Consider the following 19,033-nt stretch of genomic DNA (forward strand, 5'->3'; position numbering starts at 1 on the left):
AGAGAGAGAGAGAGAGAGAGAGAGAGAGAGAGAGAGAGAGAGAGAGAGAGAGAGAGAGAGAGAGAGAGAGAGAGAGAGAGAGAGAGAGAGAGAGAGAGAAAGGGACTGGGACTGGGAGAAAAAAGAAACAGGGAGAGACAGAGAGCACAGAATAGGACTGTATATGGAGAGAAACATGCAATGATGTAGAGAGTCACAAAAATAGGGTCCATGAGACTGAGAGAGCAACCGATGCATAGAGACTGAGATGGAGATTCTAATTAAAACAAAATGAAAAACCAAACGAGTCAGAATGCTGGTACGGAAGAGGTCAGTGCAATGTGTTTCTTCTCTGTACGTGTCCTCTGTCACACGTAGAACATGCTGCCTATTACCCTATCACAGGCGGGTTTGAGGACGAGTCAGTTCCTGATCTTTTCACTTATTTTAAATCTCGCAGCACTGAAACATCACTTCAAGATGTGGCATCTTTCATTGAGGAGGATCCCCTCCCTGCTCTGGGTGTCCCTCATTACTGTCTGTGCAGGTAAGTTCAGATATTAATGATCATCTCTGGTTATAGATGTGTGTGAGGCTTGTGCAGATTTTCAGTGCATATAAAGGCCATTCAACCCATTGTGGACATTTCCTGGCTTTGTGGTAGCCCAAATGCTGCCACACTGTCATAAAGGTGGGGCACACTGGTCTCTTATTCTGTCCCTCACTCTGTCATTCACAGTCCCTCTTACATTCTGCTGATGTTATCTCTCTTCATCTCTCTCTCTATCCAAACGCTCCTTCTCTCTCTGTCCCTGTTTCTGTGCCTCTTTCTCCAGCTCTGCCACTTTCTCTTTCTCCAGCTCTGCTACTTTCTCTGCTGGTTCCTGACATCTCTACAAACCTCTCTGTAGTTAACATTGGATTGCCATTTGTGCCTGGCTATCTCTCTCCCTCCCTCTCTCTCTCCCTCCCTCCCTCCCTCCCTTCAACAACCTCCCCCTCCATCCTTGCCACTACGCTCGCCACATCCGCAGTCCAGTTCTATTTTTTTGCTTCACATACTTCTTGTTCAGTGAAGTGTTCTGAGCCTGACCCACTTCCTGCCACAATTTGGTGCAATGTTTGACCAAACACCCTCCCACCCTCCCTGTCAGAACCAGCTCATTGCACCCTGACAACAGCTTCTGACTTCCACAGGGCTCTGGGCATTCAGACCATCAGCTCTCTGATGGATAAAAGTAATGAACTCCTACTCCAAGTGAACTGTCTAATAACAGAATGTCACAACACAGCAGAGACAGACACACACACGCGCGCACACGCACACACACACACACACACATACACACACACACACACACACACACACACACACGGAGGAGGAGGAGGGGGAGAGAGAGAGGGGGAGAGAGAGAAAGGGGGGGAGAGAGAGAGAGAGAGAGAGAGAGAGAGAGAGAGAGAGAGAGAGAGAGAGAGAGAGAGAGAGAGAGAGAGAGAGAGAGAGAGAGCGATCAATTTGTAGAAGTTCAAAAATTGTGTGTTGTTGACAGTGAGGAGAAGAAGGAAGAACTGGGGAGGAAAAATCTGGTCAGCTGGGCAGGGAAATGAAGTTTACAGAGAGGTGTGAGGTGAGATGTTTGGAGAGGCAAAACAAGGTTGGAAATACACAATAAATGAAGGTATCACAAAAAGCTGGAGTAACTCAGCGGGTCAGGCAGCATCTCAGGAGAGAAGGAATGGGTGATGTTTCGGGTCGAGACACTTCTTCAGACACAATAAATGAAGAGCCCTTTCACTAGCAAATGGTTGGTGATTGGAATTGAGAGGTGCCAAGCCAGGTAGTTCTCTAGCACTGGGCTGAAGGGCCTGTTTGAAGATTCATAGGCTCCACGTTGACTTGGACATTCAGATTCAGAACTGGCTCACACATAGAAGGCAGAAGGTTGTGGGGGAAAAGTGTTATTCTAGCTGGAGGTCTGTGACTAATAGAGTTCCAGAAGGATCTGTGTTGGATCTTTATTGGGTGATTAATATTATATATAATGTTTTATGTTGGTGGAGTTGCACACAGTGAGGATGGTGTCAAAGATTATAGCAGAATATAGATTCCAATAACAAAACAAAACCCCCACCGATATCTTAAATTCATGTGATAAGAGCAGAATTAAGCCATTCGGCCCATCAAAGTCTACTCCGCCATTCAATCATGGCTGATCTATCTCTCCCCCCTAACCCTCCTTCTGCCTCCAATCACCTCGATAATTTTGCATCCGATTTGCCAATTTCCCCTGGATTGTGTGTGCTCTCACCTTTTGATCCAGTTTCTTGTGTGGTATTCAGTCACCCACCTGTCCTTACTTCCTCCTTCGGGGATCTGTGTAAGTGCACTCCAAGGGTCTGCTCCATGTCCCCTCCCCATACCACTCCTACCCTCCCATTTATCCCGTTCCTCCACCATGTTCACTCTCTCCAAACTCACCCCATCCCCCTTCTTTCTCAGGCCGGGTCCATTTGCCTTGTCTGACTGTACCCCCTGACCCGTCCATCTATATCTGGCTGCAGGCTGTAACTTTCTTCCTCAGCCCCGGGTGTAGAGAGTCTTCATTCTGTCCCCCCCCACCCCCACGTGGGTTTGCTGTGCGATGTAGGAACTGTTGGCCGGTCTCTCACAGAGCCGGGAGCCAGACGATGGGCCGCATGGCCTGCTCCTGTGCTCTGTGATTCTCCCAGCTCCGATTCCTCCTCCAGTCACTGAGCTCTCCTGCTGACTGCCTCTCTTGTCTCCTCAGCTGGGACTGGGGCCGCCGCTGGCACCGTGACCGGAGCTCGGGGACACTCGGTCTCCTTACCTGCTGGGATCACAGTCGCACCGGACGATGGCAACGTTGAGTGGAGGCAGACATCACCCAAAACCGTCATAGCGAAGTACTCGAATGGGAACATTAAATACTATGACACCAATTACACGGGACGGGTCACTCTTCACCGCGGGAACTTCAGTCTGGAAATCCGTGATCTACGGAGAGAGGACGCTGGTGATTACGAGGTGAATGTTGTTACAAGTACAGGATCTGAAACACTGGCGAAAGTCCGACTGGAGGTGTACGGTGAGTGAGACTGCCGCAGAGGCCCCAGGTTTCACCGGCTCCTGAACCCCCCTAATTAATGGGTGATGGCAGATCCTGTGCGATCCACAGTTTACTGAAGGGTGAAGGATCGAACTGTCAACGGTTCCCACATTCCCATTGCTCCACGGGGAAGGGAATTTCCACCTTCTTCCTGCCTTGGGAGGTAAAGTGTGAGTCTTTGGCTCAAGAGACTTCGGCGAGAAGGCTGAGGGAAGGAGGCTGCACTTGGTTGAAATGTGATTTTTGTCACTGAAGAAATGGCAGGCAGGTTGGTCAGTGTGTTTCTTGCAGGATGTGGGAAGTCAGGGACATCGCTGGAGCTTCTGCGAAGTACACATGCAGGAATTGTGTCCAGGTGCAGCTCCTGAATGAACGTGTTGTGGAACTGGAGAAGCAGCTGGATGACCTCAGGGCCATTCGGGTAAACGAGTTTCCTGGACAGGACCTATAGTGAGGTTGTCACTCCAAGGATTCAGGAAGAGCGAAAGTGGGTGACTGTGAGAAAGAGGAGTAAACGTGGAGTGTAGGAGACCCCGGTGGCTGTGCCTAATGAAAACAGGTACACCCTCTTGGGAGCTGTCGGGAAGAAGATGCTTCCAGGTCGGTGGCTCCAATCCTGGCAATGAGACTCGACCGGCGAGAGCGATGTCGGACAGAGCCATAGTAGTGGGTGACTCCATTGTCCAAGGTGCGGACAGGAGATTCTGTGGCGGCAGGCGAGACTCGAGGATGGTCTGTTGCCTCCCTGGTGCCAGGGTTCAAGATGTCACGGACCGACTTCAGAACATCCTCGAGAGGGAAAGTGAACAGCCAGAAGTAGTTGTGCATGTGGGCACGAACGAGGTCGGGAGGAAGAGGAAGGAGGTTGTGCAACGTGAGTTTAGAGAGTTAGGAAGACTGAAGAGCAGGATTTCCTGGGTGGTTATCTCTGGATTGCTTCCTGTACCTCGTGCTGGTGAGGACAGGCACAGAGAGATAGGGGATCGGAATGTATGGCTGAGAGGCTGGTACAGGGAGCAGGGATTTAGATTTATAGACCACTGGGATCTCTTCTGTGGTAGGGGTGACCTGTACGAAATGGATGGGTTACATCTTAACTGGAGGGGGACCAACGTTCTGGAAGGCAGGTTTGCTAGTGCTACACGTGTGGGTTTAAACTAAATAATGGGGGGGAGGGGTTGACAAATTGGGAATATAAAGATGGAGTTAAAGGGGAAATGAATACAGGAAAAGTTGCAAAAGACTCCCAAATTAATGGGAAGGAAAGTTTGAGAAGGTATAAGAGAGTAAGGTCAGGGCCAATAGTGACCAGTGTGAGAGGGGAGGTGAATACCGAAGTTAAAGGTTGTATTTGAATGCGCGAAGTATAAAAAATAAAGTGGATGAGTTTGAGGCTCAGTTAGATATAGGCAAGTATGATATTGTGCGAATTACAAACATGGCTGCAAGAGGACTAGGGCTGGGAGCTGAATATTCAGGGGTATACGACCTATCGAAAAGACAGACAGGTGGGCAGAGGGGTGGGGTTGCTCTGTTGGTAAGGAATGATATTCAGTCCCTTGCAAGGGGTGACATAAAATCAGGAGATGTAGAGTCAGTTTGGGTAGAACTGAGGAATTGCAAGGGTAAAAAGACCCTAATGGGAGTTATCTACAGGCCCCCAAACTGTAGCCTGGATATAGGGTGCAAGTTGAATCAAGTAAAATTGGCATGTTGCAAAGGTAATGCTATGGTGGTTATGGGAGATTTCAATATACAGGTAGACTGGGAAAATCAGGTTGGTAATGGACCCCAAGAAAGGGAGTTTGTGGAGGGCCTCCGAGATGGATTCTTAGAGCAGCTTGTACTGGAGCCTACCAGGGAGAAGGCAATTCTGGATTTAGTGTTGTGTAATGAATCGGATTTGATAGGGGAACTCAAGGTAAAAGAGCCATTAGGAGGTAGTGATCATATTATGATGTTTTAATCTACAATTTGAGAGGGAGAAGGGAAAATCGGAAGTGTCGGTATTACAGTTGAGCAAAAGGGACTATGGAGGCATGAGGGAGCTGGCCAAAGTTGACAATATAGACAATAGACAATAGGTGCAGGAGGAGGCCATTCGGCCCTTCGAGCCAGCACCGCCATTCAATGTGATCGTGGCTGATCATTCTCAATCAGTACCCCGTTCCTGCCTTCTCCCCATACCCCCTGACTCTGCTATCCTTGAGAGCTCTATCCAGCTCTCTCTTGAATGCATTCAGAGAATTGGCCTCCACTGCCTTCTGAGGCAGAGAATTCCACAGATTCACAACTCTCTGACTGAAAAAGTTTTTCCTCATCTCAGTTCTAAATGGCCTACCCCTTATTTTTAAACTGTGGCCCCTTGTTCTGGACTCCCCTAACATTGGGAACATGTTTCCTGCCTCTAACGTGTCCAACCCCTTAATAATCTTATACGTTTCGATAAGATCTCCTCTCATCCTTCTAAACTGGAAAGAGGAAGACGGTGGAACAAAAATGGCAAGTATTTCTGGGAATAATACAGAGGGTGCAGGATGAGTTCATTCCAAAGAGGAAGAAAGATTCTTGGGGGAGTAAGAGGCGACTGTGGCTGACAAGGGAGGTCAAGGACAGTATAAAAATAAAAGAGAAGAAGTGTAACTTAGCAAAGATGAGCGGGAAGCCAGAGGATTGGGAAACTTTTAAACAGCGACAGAAGATAACTAAAAAGGCAATTTGGGGAGAAAAGACGAGGTATGAAGATAAGCGAGCCAAGAATATAAAGGGGGATAGTAAAAGCCTCTTTAGGTATGTGAAGAGGAAAAAAATAGTTACGTAAAATGTGGGTTCCTTGAAGACAGAAGCAGGTGAATTTATTATGGGGGACAAGGAAATGGCAGATGAGTTGAACAGGTACTTTGGACCTGTCTTCACTAAGGAAGACACAAAAAACCTCCCAGATGTTCGAGTGGCCAGAGGTCCAAGGGTGACGGAGAAATGGAAGGAAATCCACATTAGGCAGGAATTTTTTGTTGGGTAGACAGATGGGACTGAAGGCTGATAAATCCCCAAGGCCTGATTGTCTGCATCCCAGGGTACTTAAGGAAGTGGCTCTAGAAATCGTGGACACATTGGTGATCATTTTCTAATGTTCTTTTGATTTAGGATCAGTTCCTGTGGATTATCATATATCATATCATATATATACAGCCGGAAACAGGCCTTTTCGGCCCTCCAAGTCCGTGCTGCCCAATGATCCCCGTACATTAACACTATCCTACACCCACTACGGACAATTTTTACATTTACCCAGCCAATTAACCTACATACCTGTACGTCTTTGGAGGGTAGCTAATGTTATCGCACTTTTTTAGAAAGGAGGGAGAGAGAACACAGAAAATTATAGACCTGTTAACCTGACATCAGTGGTGGGGAAGATGCTGGAGTCAATTATAAAAGAAGAAATAGCGGAACATTTGGATAGCAGTAACAGAATCATTCCGAGTCAGCATGGATTTACGAAGGGGAAATCATGCTTGACTAATCTTCTGGAATTTTTTGAGGATGTAACTAGGAAAATGGACAAGGGAGAGCCAGTGGATGTAAAGTACCTGGACTTTCAGAAAGCCTTTGATAAGGTCCTACATAGGAGATTGGTGGGCAAAATTAGAGCACATGGTATTGGGGAAGGGTACTGACATGGACGGAAAATTGTTTGGAAGACAGGAAACAAAGAGTAGGGATTAACGGGTCCCTTTCAGAATGGCAGGCAGTGACTAGTGGGGTACCGCAAGGCTCGGTGTTGGGACCGCAGCTATTTACAATATACCTTAATGACTTAGATGTAGGGGTTAAAAGTAACATTAGCAAATTTGCAGATGACACAAAGCTGGGAGGCAGTGTGAAATGTGAGGAGGATGCTATGAGGATGCAGGGTGACTTGGACAGATTGTGTGAGTGGGCAGATGCATAGCAGATGCAGGTTAATGTGGATAAATGTGAGGTTATCCACTTTGGTGGCAAGAACAGGAAGGCAGATTATTATCTGTATTGTGTCAAGTTAGCAAAAGGGGAAGTACAGCGAGATCTGGCTGTCCTTGTTCATCAGTCACTGAAAATAAGCATGCAGGTACAGCAGGCAGTGAAGAAAGCTAATGGCATTTTGACCTTCATAACATGAGGAGTTGAGTATAGGAGCAAAGAGGTCCTTCTGTCGTCGTCCAGGGCCTTAGTGAGACCACACTTGGAGTATTGTGTGCAGTTTTGGTCTCCAAATTTGAGGAAAGACATTCTTGCTATTGAGGGAGTGCAGCATAGGTTCACGAGGTTAATTCCCAGGATGGCGGGACTGTCGTACGTTGAAAGACTGGAATGACTGGGCTTGTATACACTGGAATTTAGAAGGATGAGAGGCGATCTTATTTGGGAGGTGATCAGATGATTGGATTCATCCTGTTTTTCAACAGCAGACATGACGGCAATTTTCCACATTGTCACTGGATGCCAATGTTGCAAAAACAATGTGGCCAGACGTGCCACTACTTCAGGAGTACAGTCTTCAGTACTATAGCTGGGATGTTGCCTGGAGCTGGATATGTATATGGGCACACTGCTAGTTTCCTGGATAGACAGGATGTGGAGAAGATGTTTTCATTAATGATTGAGACTAGGACCAGAGACCCTAGCCTCAGAATGAAAGGGCATACCTTTAGAAAGGAGATGAAGAGGAATTTATTTCAGGTGGTGAATCTGTGGAATTAATTGTCACAGAAGGCTTTGGAGGCCAAGTCAATGGATATTGTTAAGGTGGACATTGATAGATTCTTGATTAGTGCAGGTGTCAACGGTTATGGGAAGAAGGCAGGAGAATGGGGTTGAGGGAAAGATAGATCAGCCATGAGTAAATGGCGGCATAGACTTGATGGGCCAAATGGCCTAATTCTGCTCCTATAACTTACAAACATGTTTTTGCATCGAGTAAACTAATTTGTCGGGTAACTGGTTTCTGTGACGGTAGGATCACAGAAGACTAAAGATCATCCACTCAGCACTCTGGCTGCTCTGGCTGAACATGATTGTAAATGATCAGACTTGTCTCCAGCATTCACATGGTGGGTCCCATCATTGCTGAGGATGGGGATGTTTCTTTGGCCGCTGCATTCGATGAGCTGTTGAAATGTCCACCACTATTTATGTCCAGATGTAGGAGGATTGTAGAGCTGTGACCTGAGCCATAGGCTGTGAGGTCCCTCGTCTCTTTTTTTTTGTAACTGTTGTTGCTGATGAGCTTGCATGTCACCCTGTGTTGCAGCGTCACCAGGCGGGCACCTCATGGTGTTTATCTCCACCTGGTGCTGCTTCCAGCATGTCCTCTGCACTCCTCAGTGAACCAGGGTTGACCCCCTGGGGGACAAGAATGGTGGCGTGAGGGATGTGCCGGGCCATGAGATTACAGTCTGTGTGGTGGACAGTTCTGCTGCTGATGATCCACAGCACCACATGGATCCCAGTTGTCAGCTGCATGATCTCTTCTGATTGTGGGCACCACAAAATATAATGGGGATGGGCTCTCGGTGTGAAGACCAAACCTGTATCCACAAGGACTGTACAGTGGGAACTCTCACCATTGGTGTCAGGGACAGGTGTACCTGCCACTGGTAGCCTGGGGATGACCAGGTCAGGCCAGGTTACCCCTGGTCTCAGCCACTCTGGCCCGTCTGTCCTTCAGGAGTGTGCGGCTCAGTCTGTGGCGGTGCTACCGATCCACTCCTATGTTGGACATTGAAATCCCCACCTAGAGGACATTCTGGCCTTTGCTGTCTCAGGACACCTTTGTGTGGTCCAACATAGGGGAGCACTAGTTCAACTGCTGAGGATGGGAGGGGGGGGCAAGTATCAGGAGATTTCCCTCCCCTTTCTACCCATGTACAGTATCTGCTTTCTGTGAGGGTGACTCTGCAGCCCCGGATCTCTGCTCTGTCCCTTGTGACTTTTTCACCCTTCTGACTCCTTGGTTGCCCTCTCAGAATGTGTCCCATCACAAGACTGGGAATAACTTGGTGCTTACACCCCCGATTTGTGAGCAGATTGAGTCTCCGTGAGGGTGAGGGTGAGGGTGTGTGACCCAGGATCTGCATGGTGCCAGATTCACTCTGGAACACAGCATGCTATCCCAGTCTGGGTCTGTGCCCATCGTGGTCCCAGGGCTGACACTCTTGGACCAGGTTCAGGACCGGTCCGGGCTGGATCACACTCAGGTGCATAAGGGACACAGGGAACATTTGCGGAAGTGAAAAAAACCCTGCATCTGAATAGAATCCCCAGCTTCGATCATCCATGTTTGAATGGCGGAGTAGACTTGATGGGCCGAATGGTTTAATTTTACTCCTATCACTTATGATACAGAGCAATAAACAGAACATGGTGGAGAGTTTGTGGATGAGTGCGGGCAGTGGTCGGGAAGGGGGCGCAGCAGGTGTGGACTTCCTGCAGCAACAACTCGCTGAACTGAAGTGGGGGAGGGAAGAGTTAAACTGGTGTGTGTGGAAATTAGCTGGGATCGGCTTAAAGTTCATTCGTGGCTGTTGGGTATCGAGGGGTCCACAAGGATCTCCTTTACTAATTTTTCTGCTCTGTGTCCCAACCTCAGAGCCCGTGGCAGGAACACATATTCATGCTCAGTACATCACCGGGATCTGCAACTTCACCCTGACCTGCTCCGTGACCTCCGGCGACCCCACCAGCTTCAGGTGGTGGAGGGGAGGAGAAGCTCTGCGAAACGACAGCACCCATCACCTCCGGGGACACGGAGAGACGGTAGAGGTTCATCACACAGAAGAGGTCGGGGACGTTGTGTACAAGTGTGAGGCCAGGAACCCGGTCAGTGAGGGCACGGCAGAGATACGGCTGATGGATGTCTGTAAACAGGCCACACCTGGTGAGTGAAACACTGCTGATACTGGAAATGTGTCATAAAAACAGAAAATATTGGAAATACTCCAAAGGTTCAATATATATGAGAGAAAAATAAACAACATTGGAAAAGTTAGAAATCAAATGTATTTTATGTGATAGAAAGGTACAATCGGAAATACAGAGGGAATGACAATGATAGCGACAAAGAGACACACGTAATAGAGGTGATGGTGGTGCTGGCTGAGAGATGGTGAATATGTTTTCTGTACAGAACCTATCTGTAGAAGGTGCAAATAGGAGATGAATTACAGAAGAGAGAAAAAAAATCCCTGCTGGAACTATTGGATTCCAAACTTTTATTCAACATCATGCTGAACAGACCTGCAAGTTCGGGTGGGTCCAATATACAAAAAGTGAAATTGCAATTGGAATCTGTGTGAAATAAGTTAGCTCCAGAGAGAAGGGTCTCGACCCGAAACGTCACCCATTCCTTCTCTCCTGAGATGCTGCCTGACCTGCTGAGTTACTCCAGCATTTTGTGAATAAATACCTTCGATTTGTACCAGCATCTGCAGTTATTTTCTTAGCTCCAGAGAGAGTCACTGAGGGAAGAGATGTGACCGAGGGCACTTTGTTACAAACAAGACAGGAACAGAAACTGATGAAGGTGTACTGTTATTAGATTTCCATAAGGCATTTTATGGAGACGTTGCATCAAAGATGATGGAAGGAAATAAAAGCTTGTACTGCAGCAGGATTTGTGTTGGAGTGAACTGAAGACTGGCAGGCTAACAGGGAATGGAGAAGGCATAAATGAACAAGATACAATATTGCCATAGGACTCGTTCTGGAGCCTCCACTAGTATATGAATTTTAACATGGCTCATGCAAAAGGCCCAAACAAAACGTAGGAGAGTAAGTTATGAAGTGGACATAAGGTAATTATTAAAGGATAGAGGCAAGATAAGTGAGCGGGCAAGGATCCAGCAAATGTAGAATAAAGTGGGTAACATGTTAAATTGTTCATTTTTGCAGGAAGAATAACAAAGAAGCACATAACCCAACTAGTAAGAGATTGCAGTCATAACTTCATACAGAAACAGGCTCTTTGGCACACCATGTCCATGCCAACATCAATACCCATATACACTAATCCCATTTGGGATTGGTTTATTATTGTGTCATGGACTGAGATACAGCAAAAAGCTTTTGTTTGCTTGCTATCCTGGAATTATCAGATCATACAATACATAACTACAATCAAGCTATACACAAGCAAAAAGAAAAATACCAGAATGCAGAATATATTTTTTGCAGCATTGTAATGTTAGTTTCAAAGAAAACGTCCAATGTTGGCAATGTGGTAGATTGGAAGATCAGGATTATACCTGGCTTATGGGTGGACCATTCAGCAGTTTGATAACAGTAGTAGTTTAATGTGGATAAGTGTGAGGTTATCCACTTTGGTGGTAAGAATAAGAAGGCAGATTATTATCTGAATGGTGTCAAGTTAGGAAAAGGGGACGTACAACGAGATCTGGGTGTCCTAGTGCATCAGTCACTGAAAGGAAGTATGCAGGTACAGCAGGCAGTGAAGAAAGCCAATGGAATGTTGGCCTTCATAACAAGAGGAGTTGAGTATAGAAGCAAAGATGTCCTCCTGCAGTTGTACAGGGCCCTAGTGAGACCGCACCTGGAGTACTGCGTGCAGTTTTGGTCTCCAAATCTGAGGAAGGATATTCTTGCTATTGAGGGCGTGCAGCGTAGGTTTACTAGGTTAATTCCCGGAATGGCGGGACTGTCATATGTTGAAAGACTGGAGCGGCTAGGCTTGTATACACTGGAATTTAGGATGAGAGAGGAACTTATCGAAACATATAAGATTATTAAGTGGATAACCTCACACTTATCCACATTAAACTGCATCTGCCATGCATCCGCCCACTCACACAACCAGTCCAAGTCTGGTAGTGCGTGGTTTTAAGTGTTTGTATAGTCTGCCCAATGGGCCCAGTACTTGATCCATAGTTTTCTAGCCTTGGAAATTCAAGTCCTTGCCAGAGGCTTTAATATTGTGAGAATATCTGCCGCTACCACCTTCTTAGGGAGCGTGTTTCAGATTTCGTCTGCCTTCCAGACGAAAAGAACCTTCCTCAGATCCTCTCTAACCTCTAACTACACTCCTTAAATATATATCCCCTAAGCTCTATCATTAGAAAAAGCTTCATACGATCTCCACTATCCCAGTCCCTCATAATGTGGTGCACCTCTAACAGCATTCCCATCCACCCTCAACCTCGTCCACTCTGAAGAAAACAAACCCAACCAATCCAGTCTCCCCTCATAGTTGAAACACTCTATCTCAGACAACATTTTGGTGAATCTCCTCTGCACTGCTCCAGTGAGATTACACCCATTTTAGTGTGGTGGCTAGAATTGTACACAATATATTGCAGCTGTGGCTTAATCAATGTATTATAACATTAATCCCTGGAGGGTCTCGTACAACAGAGGGACTGAGCACGTATATCGTTCCCTGAAAATAGAATCACAGGTTGACAGGGTGGTGAAGAAGGCTTTTGGCATGCTGGAGTATACACTGATGAGCCAAAACATTATGATGACCTGCCTAACATGCTGTTGGCCCTCTGTGTGCTGCCAAAGCAGTCTACAAGACCCCTGAAGGTGTCCAGTGGTATCTGGCACCAAAACATTAGCTGCAGATCGTTCAAGTCCTGTAAGTTGTGAGGTGGAGCCACCATGGATCAGACTTGTCGATCCAGCACATCCCACAGATGCTCAATTGGATTGAGATCTGGAGAATTTGGAGGCCAGGGCAACACCGTGAACACTTCATCATGTTCCTCAAACCATTCCCAAACATTGTGTGCAATGTGGCAGGGCGCATTAACCTGCTGAAAGAGGCCACTGCCATCAGAGAATGCCATTGTCATGAAGGGGTGTACCTGGTCTGCAACGATGTTTAGGTAGGTGACAAATTGACGTCTACATGAATGCCGCTCCCAGGGTTTCCCAGCTGAACATTGCCCAGAGCATCACACTCCCTCCACTGGCTTGTCGTTTTCCTACAGTGCATCCTGGTGCCATCACTTCCCCAGGTAAACGGCACACACGTACACGGCCATCCACGTGATCTAAAAGAAAACGGGACTCATCGGACCAGGCGACCTTCTTCCACTGGTCCGACGCTCGCGTGCCCAATGTAGGCGCTTTCGACAGTGGACAGGGGTCATCATGGGCACTCTGACCGGTCTGCGGCTATGCAGCCCCATACGCAGCAGGGTGCGATGTGTATTGTGACACATTCCTCCCGTGACCACCATTAACATATTCTGTGACTTGTGCCACAGTAGACATTCTGTAGGTTTGGACCAGATGGGATAGCCTTCGTTGCCCTCGCGCATCGATGAGCCTTGGGCACCCAACACCCTGTCGCCAGTTTGTAGTTTGTCCCTCCTTGGACCACTGTCGGTAGGTACTCACCACTGCTGACTGGGAGCACCCCACAAGCCTTGCCATTTCAGAAATGCTCTGACCCAGTCGTCTGGCCATAACAATTTGGCCCTTGTCAAAGTGGCTCAAGTCTTTACTCCTTCCCATTTCTCCTGCATCCAACACATCAACTGCAAGAACTGACTGTTCACTTGCTGCCTAATTCATCCCACCCCTTGACAGGTGCCATTGTAACAAGATAATCAATGTTTTTCACTTCACCTGTCAGTGGTCATAATGTTTTGGCTCATCGGTGTATGTTGCAGTTGTACAAAACTGTGGTGAGGCCACACTTGGAGTATTGAGTTCAATTTTGGTCAAAATGCTATAGGTTAGATGCCATTAAGCTGGAAAGCATACAGAAAGATGTACAAGGATGTTGACATGACTCAAAGGACTGTGAGAGGTTGAGCAGGCTAGGACTTTATTCCTTGGAGAGTAGGAGGCTGTGATCTTTTCGGGGTGTATAAAATCACGTGAAGCATCGATAGGGTGAACATGGTTTATTTCGCCAGTGCTTTAGAATCAAGAACTAAAAGTCATAGCATTAATGTGAGAGGGGAAAGATTTAGTAGAAATGTTTGGGGCAATGTTTTCTACACAGAAGGTGGTACGTAAATGGAATGTGCAACCAGATGAAGTGGTTGCAGCAGGTACCATAACAAAATGTAAAAGACAATAAAGTCTATTTTCTATCCTTATTTCACACCTTTTGTCTTTTCATCGCTGGTTTTTGCCCAACCTTCTGCCCATCAACCCCTAACCCCGTTCCTATTTCTACCTATTATTTGCCAGGCTTTGCCCTGCACCCATCCAGCTTTCCCCAAGCGCCCCTCTCTCACTCACCACAATCAGTCCGAAGAAGGGTTCTGACCCGAAACATTACCTGTCTACGTTCTCCAGAGATGCCGCCTGACCCACTGAGTTATTCCAGCACATTGTATCTTTTTTTGTAAACCAACATCTTCCACCCGTGTGGTGCACCTCTAGTCAAATACATCCTATCAAAAAAACACTCTTCCACCTCTACCCTTTGCCTCCCATCACCAAGCTAATTTTGGATCCAATTAGGTACCTTACCTTGGATTCCATGCGGGGATGGAGGAGAGTATTTTGAAGGGTGAATAGAGGGCGGACTGCGGGTACCAAAACTGTATTAATGGAGGGCTTCATCAAAACCCATGTGGATAGATGGATCCCATCTGTCCCACTCTGTCAGTGGGAGAGCTAGAATGGAAATGTAATCATTACATTTTGACTCCTCTGTTGTTTTAGGACGAAGGAGATTAACATGGAAAAACATTATTATTATTTTGGTTGTTGCAACTTGTGTAGCTGTTTTCATCATTCTTCTGGTCTGCATCATCATCAGAAGAAGAAGAACAGTAGGAGGTCAAAAACCTCTAGTCACTGGAGGCAAGTATCTGATACCCAGTCCATGAGCCAGAGTGGTCCCAGTCCCAGGAAAGACTGCACATGGTGCCAGATAGAAGATGATGAATTGGGGCAGGAGATGACAGAGGATGGAATGGAGAAAGTGCACTCAGGGAGAAGAGAAAATGGTGAGGGGAGGGAATAGTGGGTACAAAGGGTAGAGACTTGAGAGCAGAGAAATATGAAGGTTGGAAAGGAAAAGGAATCAGAGCACGACGGTCGATTGTAGGTAGGGGAAGGGGCAGTATTGGGAGAGATGGAAGTATGAAGGTGGGAGGTGGATCGGGAGGGGCAAAGATTTAGGGTGGGAGGGATAGAATGGTTGATAGGGAAGAGGGTTAATGTGACTAGGATGGAAAGGAGATGATGCGTGGTGGGGGCAGGAACTCACCCTTTTTTCTCTCCCCCACAGACCCATCAAACATGGAGACTATCTATGCACAAGTCCAGCCACCACAGAGACATCCAGCCACCAGGCAGCCTCGGGAGGAGAACGAGATGGTAAAGGGACACATATTGCCTCAGGGAAGGGCGATTTGAACCCCTCAGTTCCCTGGGGCCATCCTTACTATCTCTTCAGCAGGCAGGACACAAGATCCCATATAGGCACAACACAACCTCACACTGAACTCACAGCTGAGTAAACTCTCACTGAACTCTGCCACAGTTCAAAGCAACGACGAGGCACAAAACCATCCCTAGCGATTCACCCATCTCCACTCTCTCACTGGTAATACACTGCCCCCCCACCCCAAATCCCCAGTGACTGGGGTAGACTGTCTCCACACACCCAGTCACTGGGGTACACTGTCCCAACACACAGTTACTCGGGTACATTGACCTCACACACTCAGTTACAGGGGTACACTGTACCCCCGCACACCCAGTTAAAGGGGTACACTGTACCCTGACACACCCAGTTACAGGGGTACACTGCACCCCCGCACACCCAGTTACAGGGGTACACTGTACCCCCGCACACCCAGTTACAGGGGTACACTGTACCCCCGCACACCCAGTTACAGGGGTACACTGTACTCCCGCACACCCAGTTACAGGGGTACACTGTACCCCCGCACACCCAGTTACAGGGGTACACTGCACCCCCGCACACCCAGTTACAGGGGTACACTGTACTCCCGCACACCCAGTTACAGTGGTACACTGTACCCTGACACACCCAGTTACAGGGGTACACTGTACCCCCGCACACCCAGTTACAGGGGTACACTGTACCCCCGCACACCCAGTTACAGGAGTACACTGTACTCCCGCACACCCAGTTACAGGGGTACACTGTACCCCCACACACCCAGTTACAGGGGTACACTGTACCCCCGCACACCCAGTTACAGGGGTACACTGTACCCCCGCACACCCAGTTACTGGGGGACACAGTATCCCCACACACCTAGTTAGTGTTTACGTCTTCACGAATTTCCCCATGCAATGGGTGACTAAGGGTAATATGGAACAGTACATACAGAAACAAGCTCCCTGCAGCCCACAATGTCAACACTGAACATGAAGCCACGTTAAACTAAACCTCTCTGCTTGCATGTGATCCACATCCCTCTATTTCCTGCATAATCATGTGCCTGTCCAAAAGGCTCTTAAATGCCACTATAGTATCTGTCTCTACCATCATGCCTGGTGGGGCTGAGTGCATCACTCATGCATCGCTGAGTGAAATCATTGCCGCGCACATCTCCTTTAAACTGCCCCTCCAAATAACAGTTTAATTCTTCTGTTTTCAATACAAACGACTCTTGAGTCTCGGCTCACCTTAAAGTTATGCCCTCTAATCTTTGACATTTCCTTCCTGGGAGAAAGGTTCTGTCTTATCTAAGGCTCTCATGATTTATAAACTCTAATCCTCTGAACTCTCTCTGCTTTCTCAGCAGGCTCTGCCCAAGGAGTGGCTGGAGATTCCTCACACCATATATGACACAGTGAAATCCCCTGAGACACCAGTTCCTGGACCTTCCAAAAGAGGAGGGCACAGAAACCCCAAGGAGAGCACACTCCAGGAGTATGAAACAGTGAATTATTCTGGGATCCCACACTTTTCCTCGATCAAGGATGGAGGACGAGCCCATGGAAAATCCCACCCTTTGTAGGTCAAGAGATGACCATCCCCCACCCTGGGTCCATGGGCATGTACTGATCTCTGGGCAGATGTTCCTGTGGTATGGGGATGGAGAGGATCCCACTCATCTCAGCCCATCTGCAGCAGTGGGTGTGGATAGGTGGGAGAGCTACAGGGGTAAGGGTGTAGGTGGGATGAGTGGAGAAGGATGGGTGGGGTGGGTTAGGGCGGGATCTTGGGGTTCCGTGACACACAGTCGGGAAGAGTGATCACCTGTGGTTAGTTGTGTGTGCACAACTGTGGCACAGGACCAGGCTAAGCTGTTAAAGAATTGTGAAAACAGATCCTTATCCCCCACGACTGTAGTCCAGGATAATTCTAAATGGGAACAATGCAATGGCAGAACAATTATATGCAGCTTTCAATTTTGCCTTCATAAAGGTAGGCACAAATAATCTTTCATGGAACCAAGTATTTGACAGAAATCAGTATGAGTAAAGAGCGGAGAAAAGTAACAAGGAATCATATTGGTGAGCCTACCATCAGTAGAGGGAAAAATGCTGGAATCTAACAGGGTTAGACAAAGGCATCATGTGTTCAAAAAGGAGAAATCATGTTTAACAAATTGACTGGAGTTTTGTGAGGAGGCAACTGGTAGAAACGATCAGGGGGGACCAGTGAATGGGTGTATTGAATTGTCCAAAAGCTTTTGATGAAGACCCGGAAAAATTGTGAGTGAGCAAAATTAAAGCAGGTGGATTGGATAGTAGACTGACATGGGTTGAGAACTGCAGGAAAGAAAAAACTGTTGGAATGAACAGATTTTGGACCTGGTGGCAGACAGTGACTAATGGGGTAGGGGAATGATCAATGCTGGGAACTCATTCATCACAACATGGATCAATGATTTAGGTGAGAGAAACAAAGGTAATATCTCCAACTTTGCAGATGTCTCAAAGCTTTGATGGGTGGTACAGGAATGTGTGGGTAAAGTGAGAAACTTATAAAGTTGCAGAAATAGCTATACGCCTGTGAATTGGGAGCTTTATAGAATTCAACATTGATGAGAAAGACAAGATAAAATATGAGTGTAGACTAGTAAGAACCATATTAACAGACTGTATGTAGATGTATAAAATAGAAAACGTAGGCAATTGTTGACCATTCACAAACTGAGACAAGAGAATTTGAATTAAAGAATAGGAGAACAGTGGAGGAATTAAATAACTGCTTTATATTTGTCTTCACGGAAGAAGAGACAAAAATATCAGAGAAGATCCAGTGAAAGCGAGGAATAAAGGACATAAGTGCAGGCACCTTGTATTTCACGCATGTTTGAATGATACATTTTTGGAATAACATGCTAGTTTAATTAATACCAAAGCTTCATTTACGCCCCATATTATTGAAATAATGACCCAAATTTACTTGTGGTAATGTAGTACCATGGTGGCCTGGCAAGGTGCTGTACAGTACAATTGTGTGTGTATTTTGTACATCTTTTTCGTGCGAAGCTCTTTTTTCCCCATCAATAATGTCTGGAAAACATCCATTTGCCTGATCTGGGAAGCCATAAGCTAAAAAAGCACTAAAAGCAATCACAATTGGTGCAAAATTAGATTCGATCATCAGGGAGTTGAGCATGTATCAAATGTTGGCCGCGTGCTTGGTTTTAAGTGAGAGCACTGCTTGATGCAATCAAGACAACGCGAAGAAGATAAAGAAAAGTGCTCCATTAAGGACATCAGCAAGTGCAACAAAAAACTCTTTTGCTTGGAGTTCTGTAATGGAACACATAGAGCAGATGCTGAGTATGTGGATCGAAGTATCTGAGTATGTGGATCAGTGCAATGTACCAGTCAGCATGTTTGAAGCTCAGGAAAAGGCACACATAATCTATGAAGAACAACAAAATGATGCAGAAGGCCAGTGCAGCCATTCAATGCTAGTTCTGGTTGGTTTGCTAACTTTAGGCGAGGATATGGTTATCACA

At 46.9% G+C, this 19,033-nt stretch overlaps 1 protein-coding gene across 1 annotated transcript in view; it reads left to right on the forward strand.

Moving 5' to 3' along the window:
- Window positions 1-17,220, forward strand: part of LOC144605563 (T-lymphocyte surface antigen Ly-9-like) — a 29,777-nt gene extending 12,557 nt beyond the window's left edge. Inside the window, exons 2-7 of the mRNA XM_078420977.1 lie at window positions 385-526; window positions 2,769-3,086; window positions 9,739-10,026; window positions 14,793-14,933; window positions 15,364-15,452; window positions 16,853-17,220. Of these exons, the coding sequence (XP_078277103.1) occupies window positions 385-526; window positions 2,769-3,086; window positions 9,739-10,026; window positions 14,793-14,933; window positions 15,364-15,452; window positions 16,853-17,071 (1,197 nt within the window). The 3' untranslated portion in view covers window positions 17,072-17,220. The remainder of the gene's footprint in view (window positions 1-384; window positions 527-2,768; window positions 3,087-9,738; window positions 10,027-14,792; window positions 14,934-15,363; window positions 15,453-16,852) is intronic.
- The last annotated feature ends 1,813 nt before the right edge of the window (window positions 17,221-19,033 follow it).

This window comes from Rhinoraja longicauda, chromosome 24 (assembly GCF_053455715.1).
Source record: "Rhinoraja longicauda isolate Sanriku21f chromosome 24, sRhiLon1.1, whole genome shotgun sequence".
Taxonomy (NCBI): domain Eukaryota; kingdom Metazoa; phylum Chordata; class Chondrichthyes; order Rajiformes; family Arhynchobatidae; genus Rhinoraja; species Rhinoraja longicauda.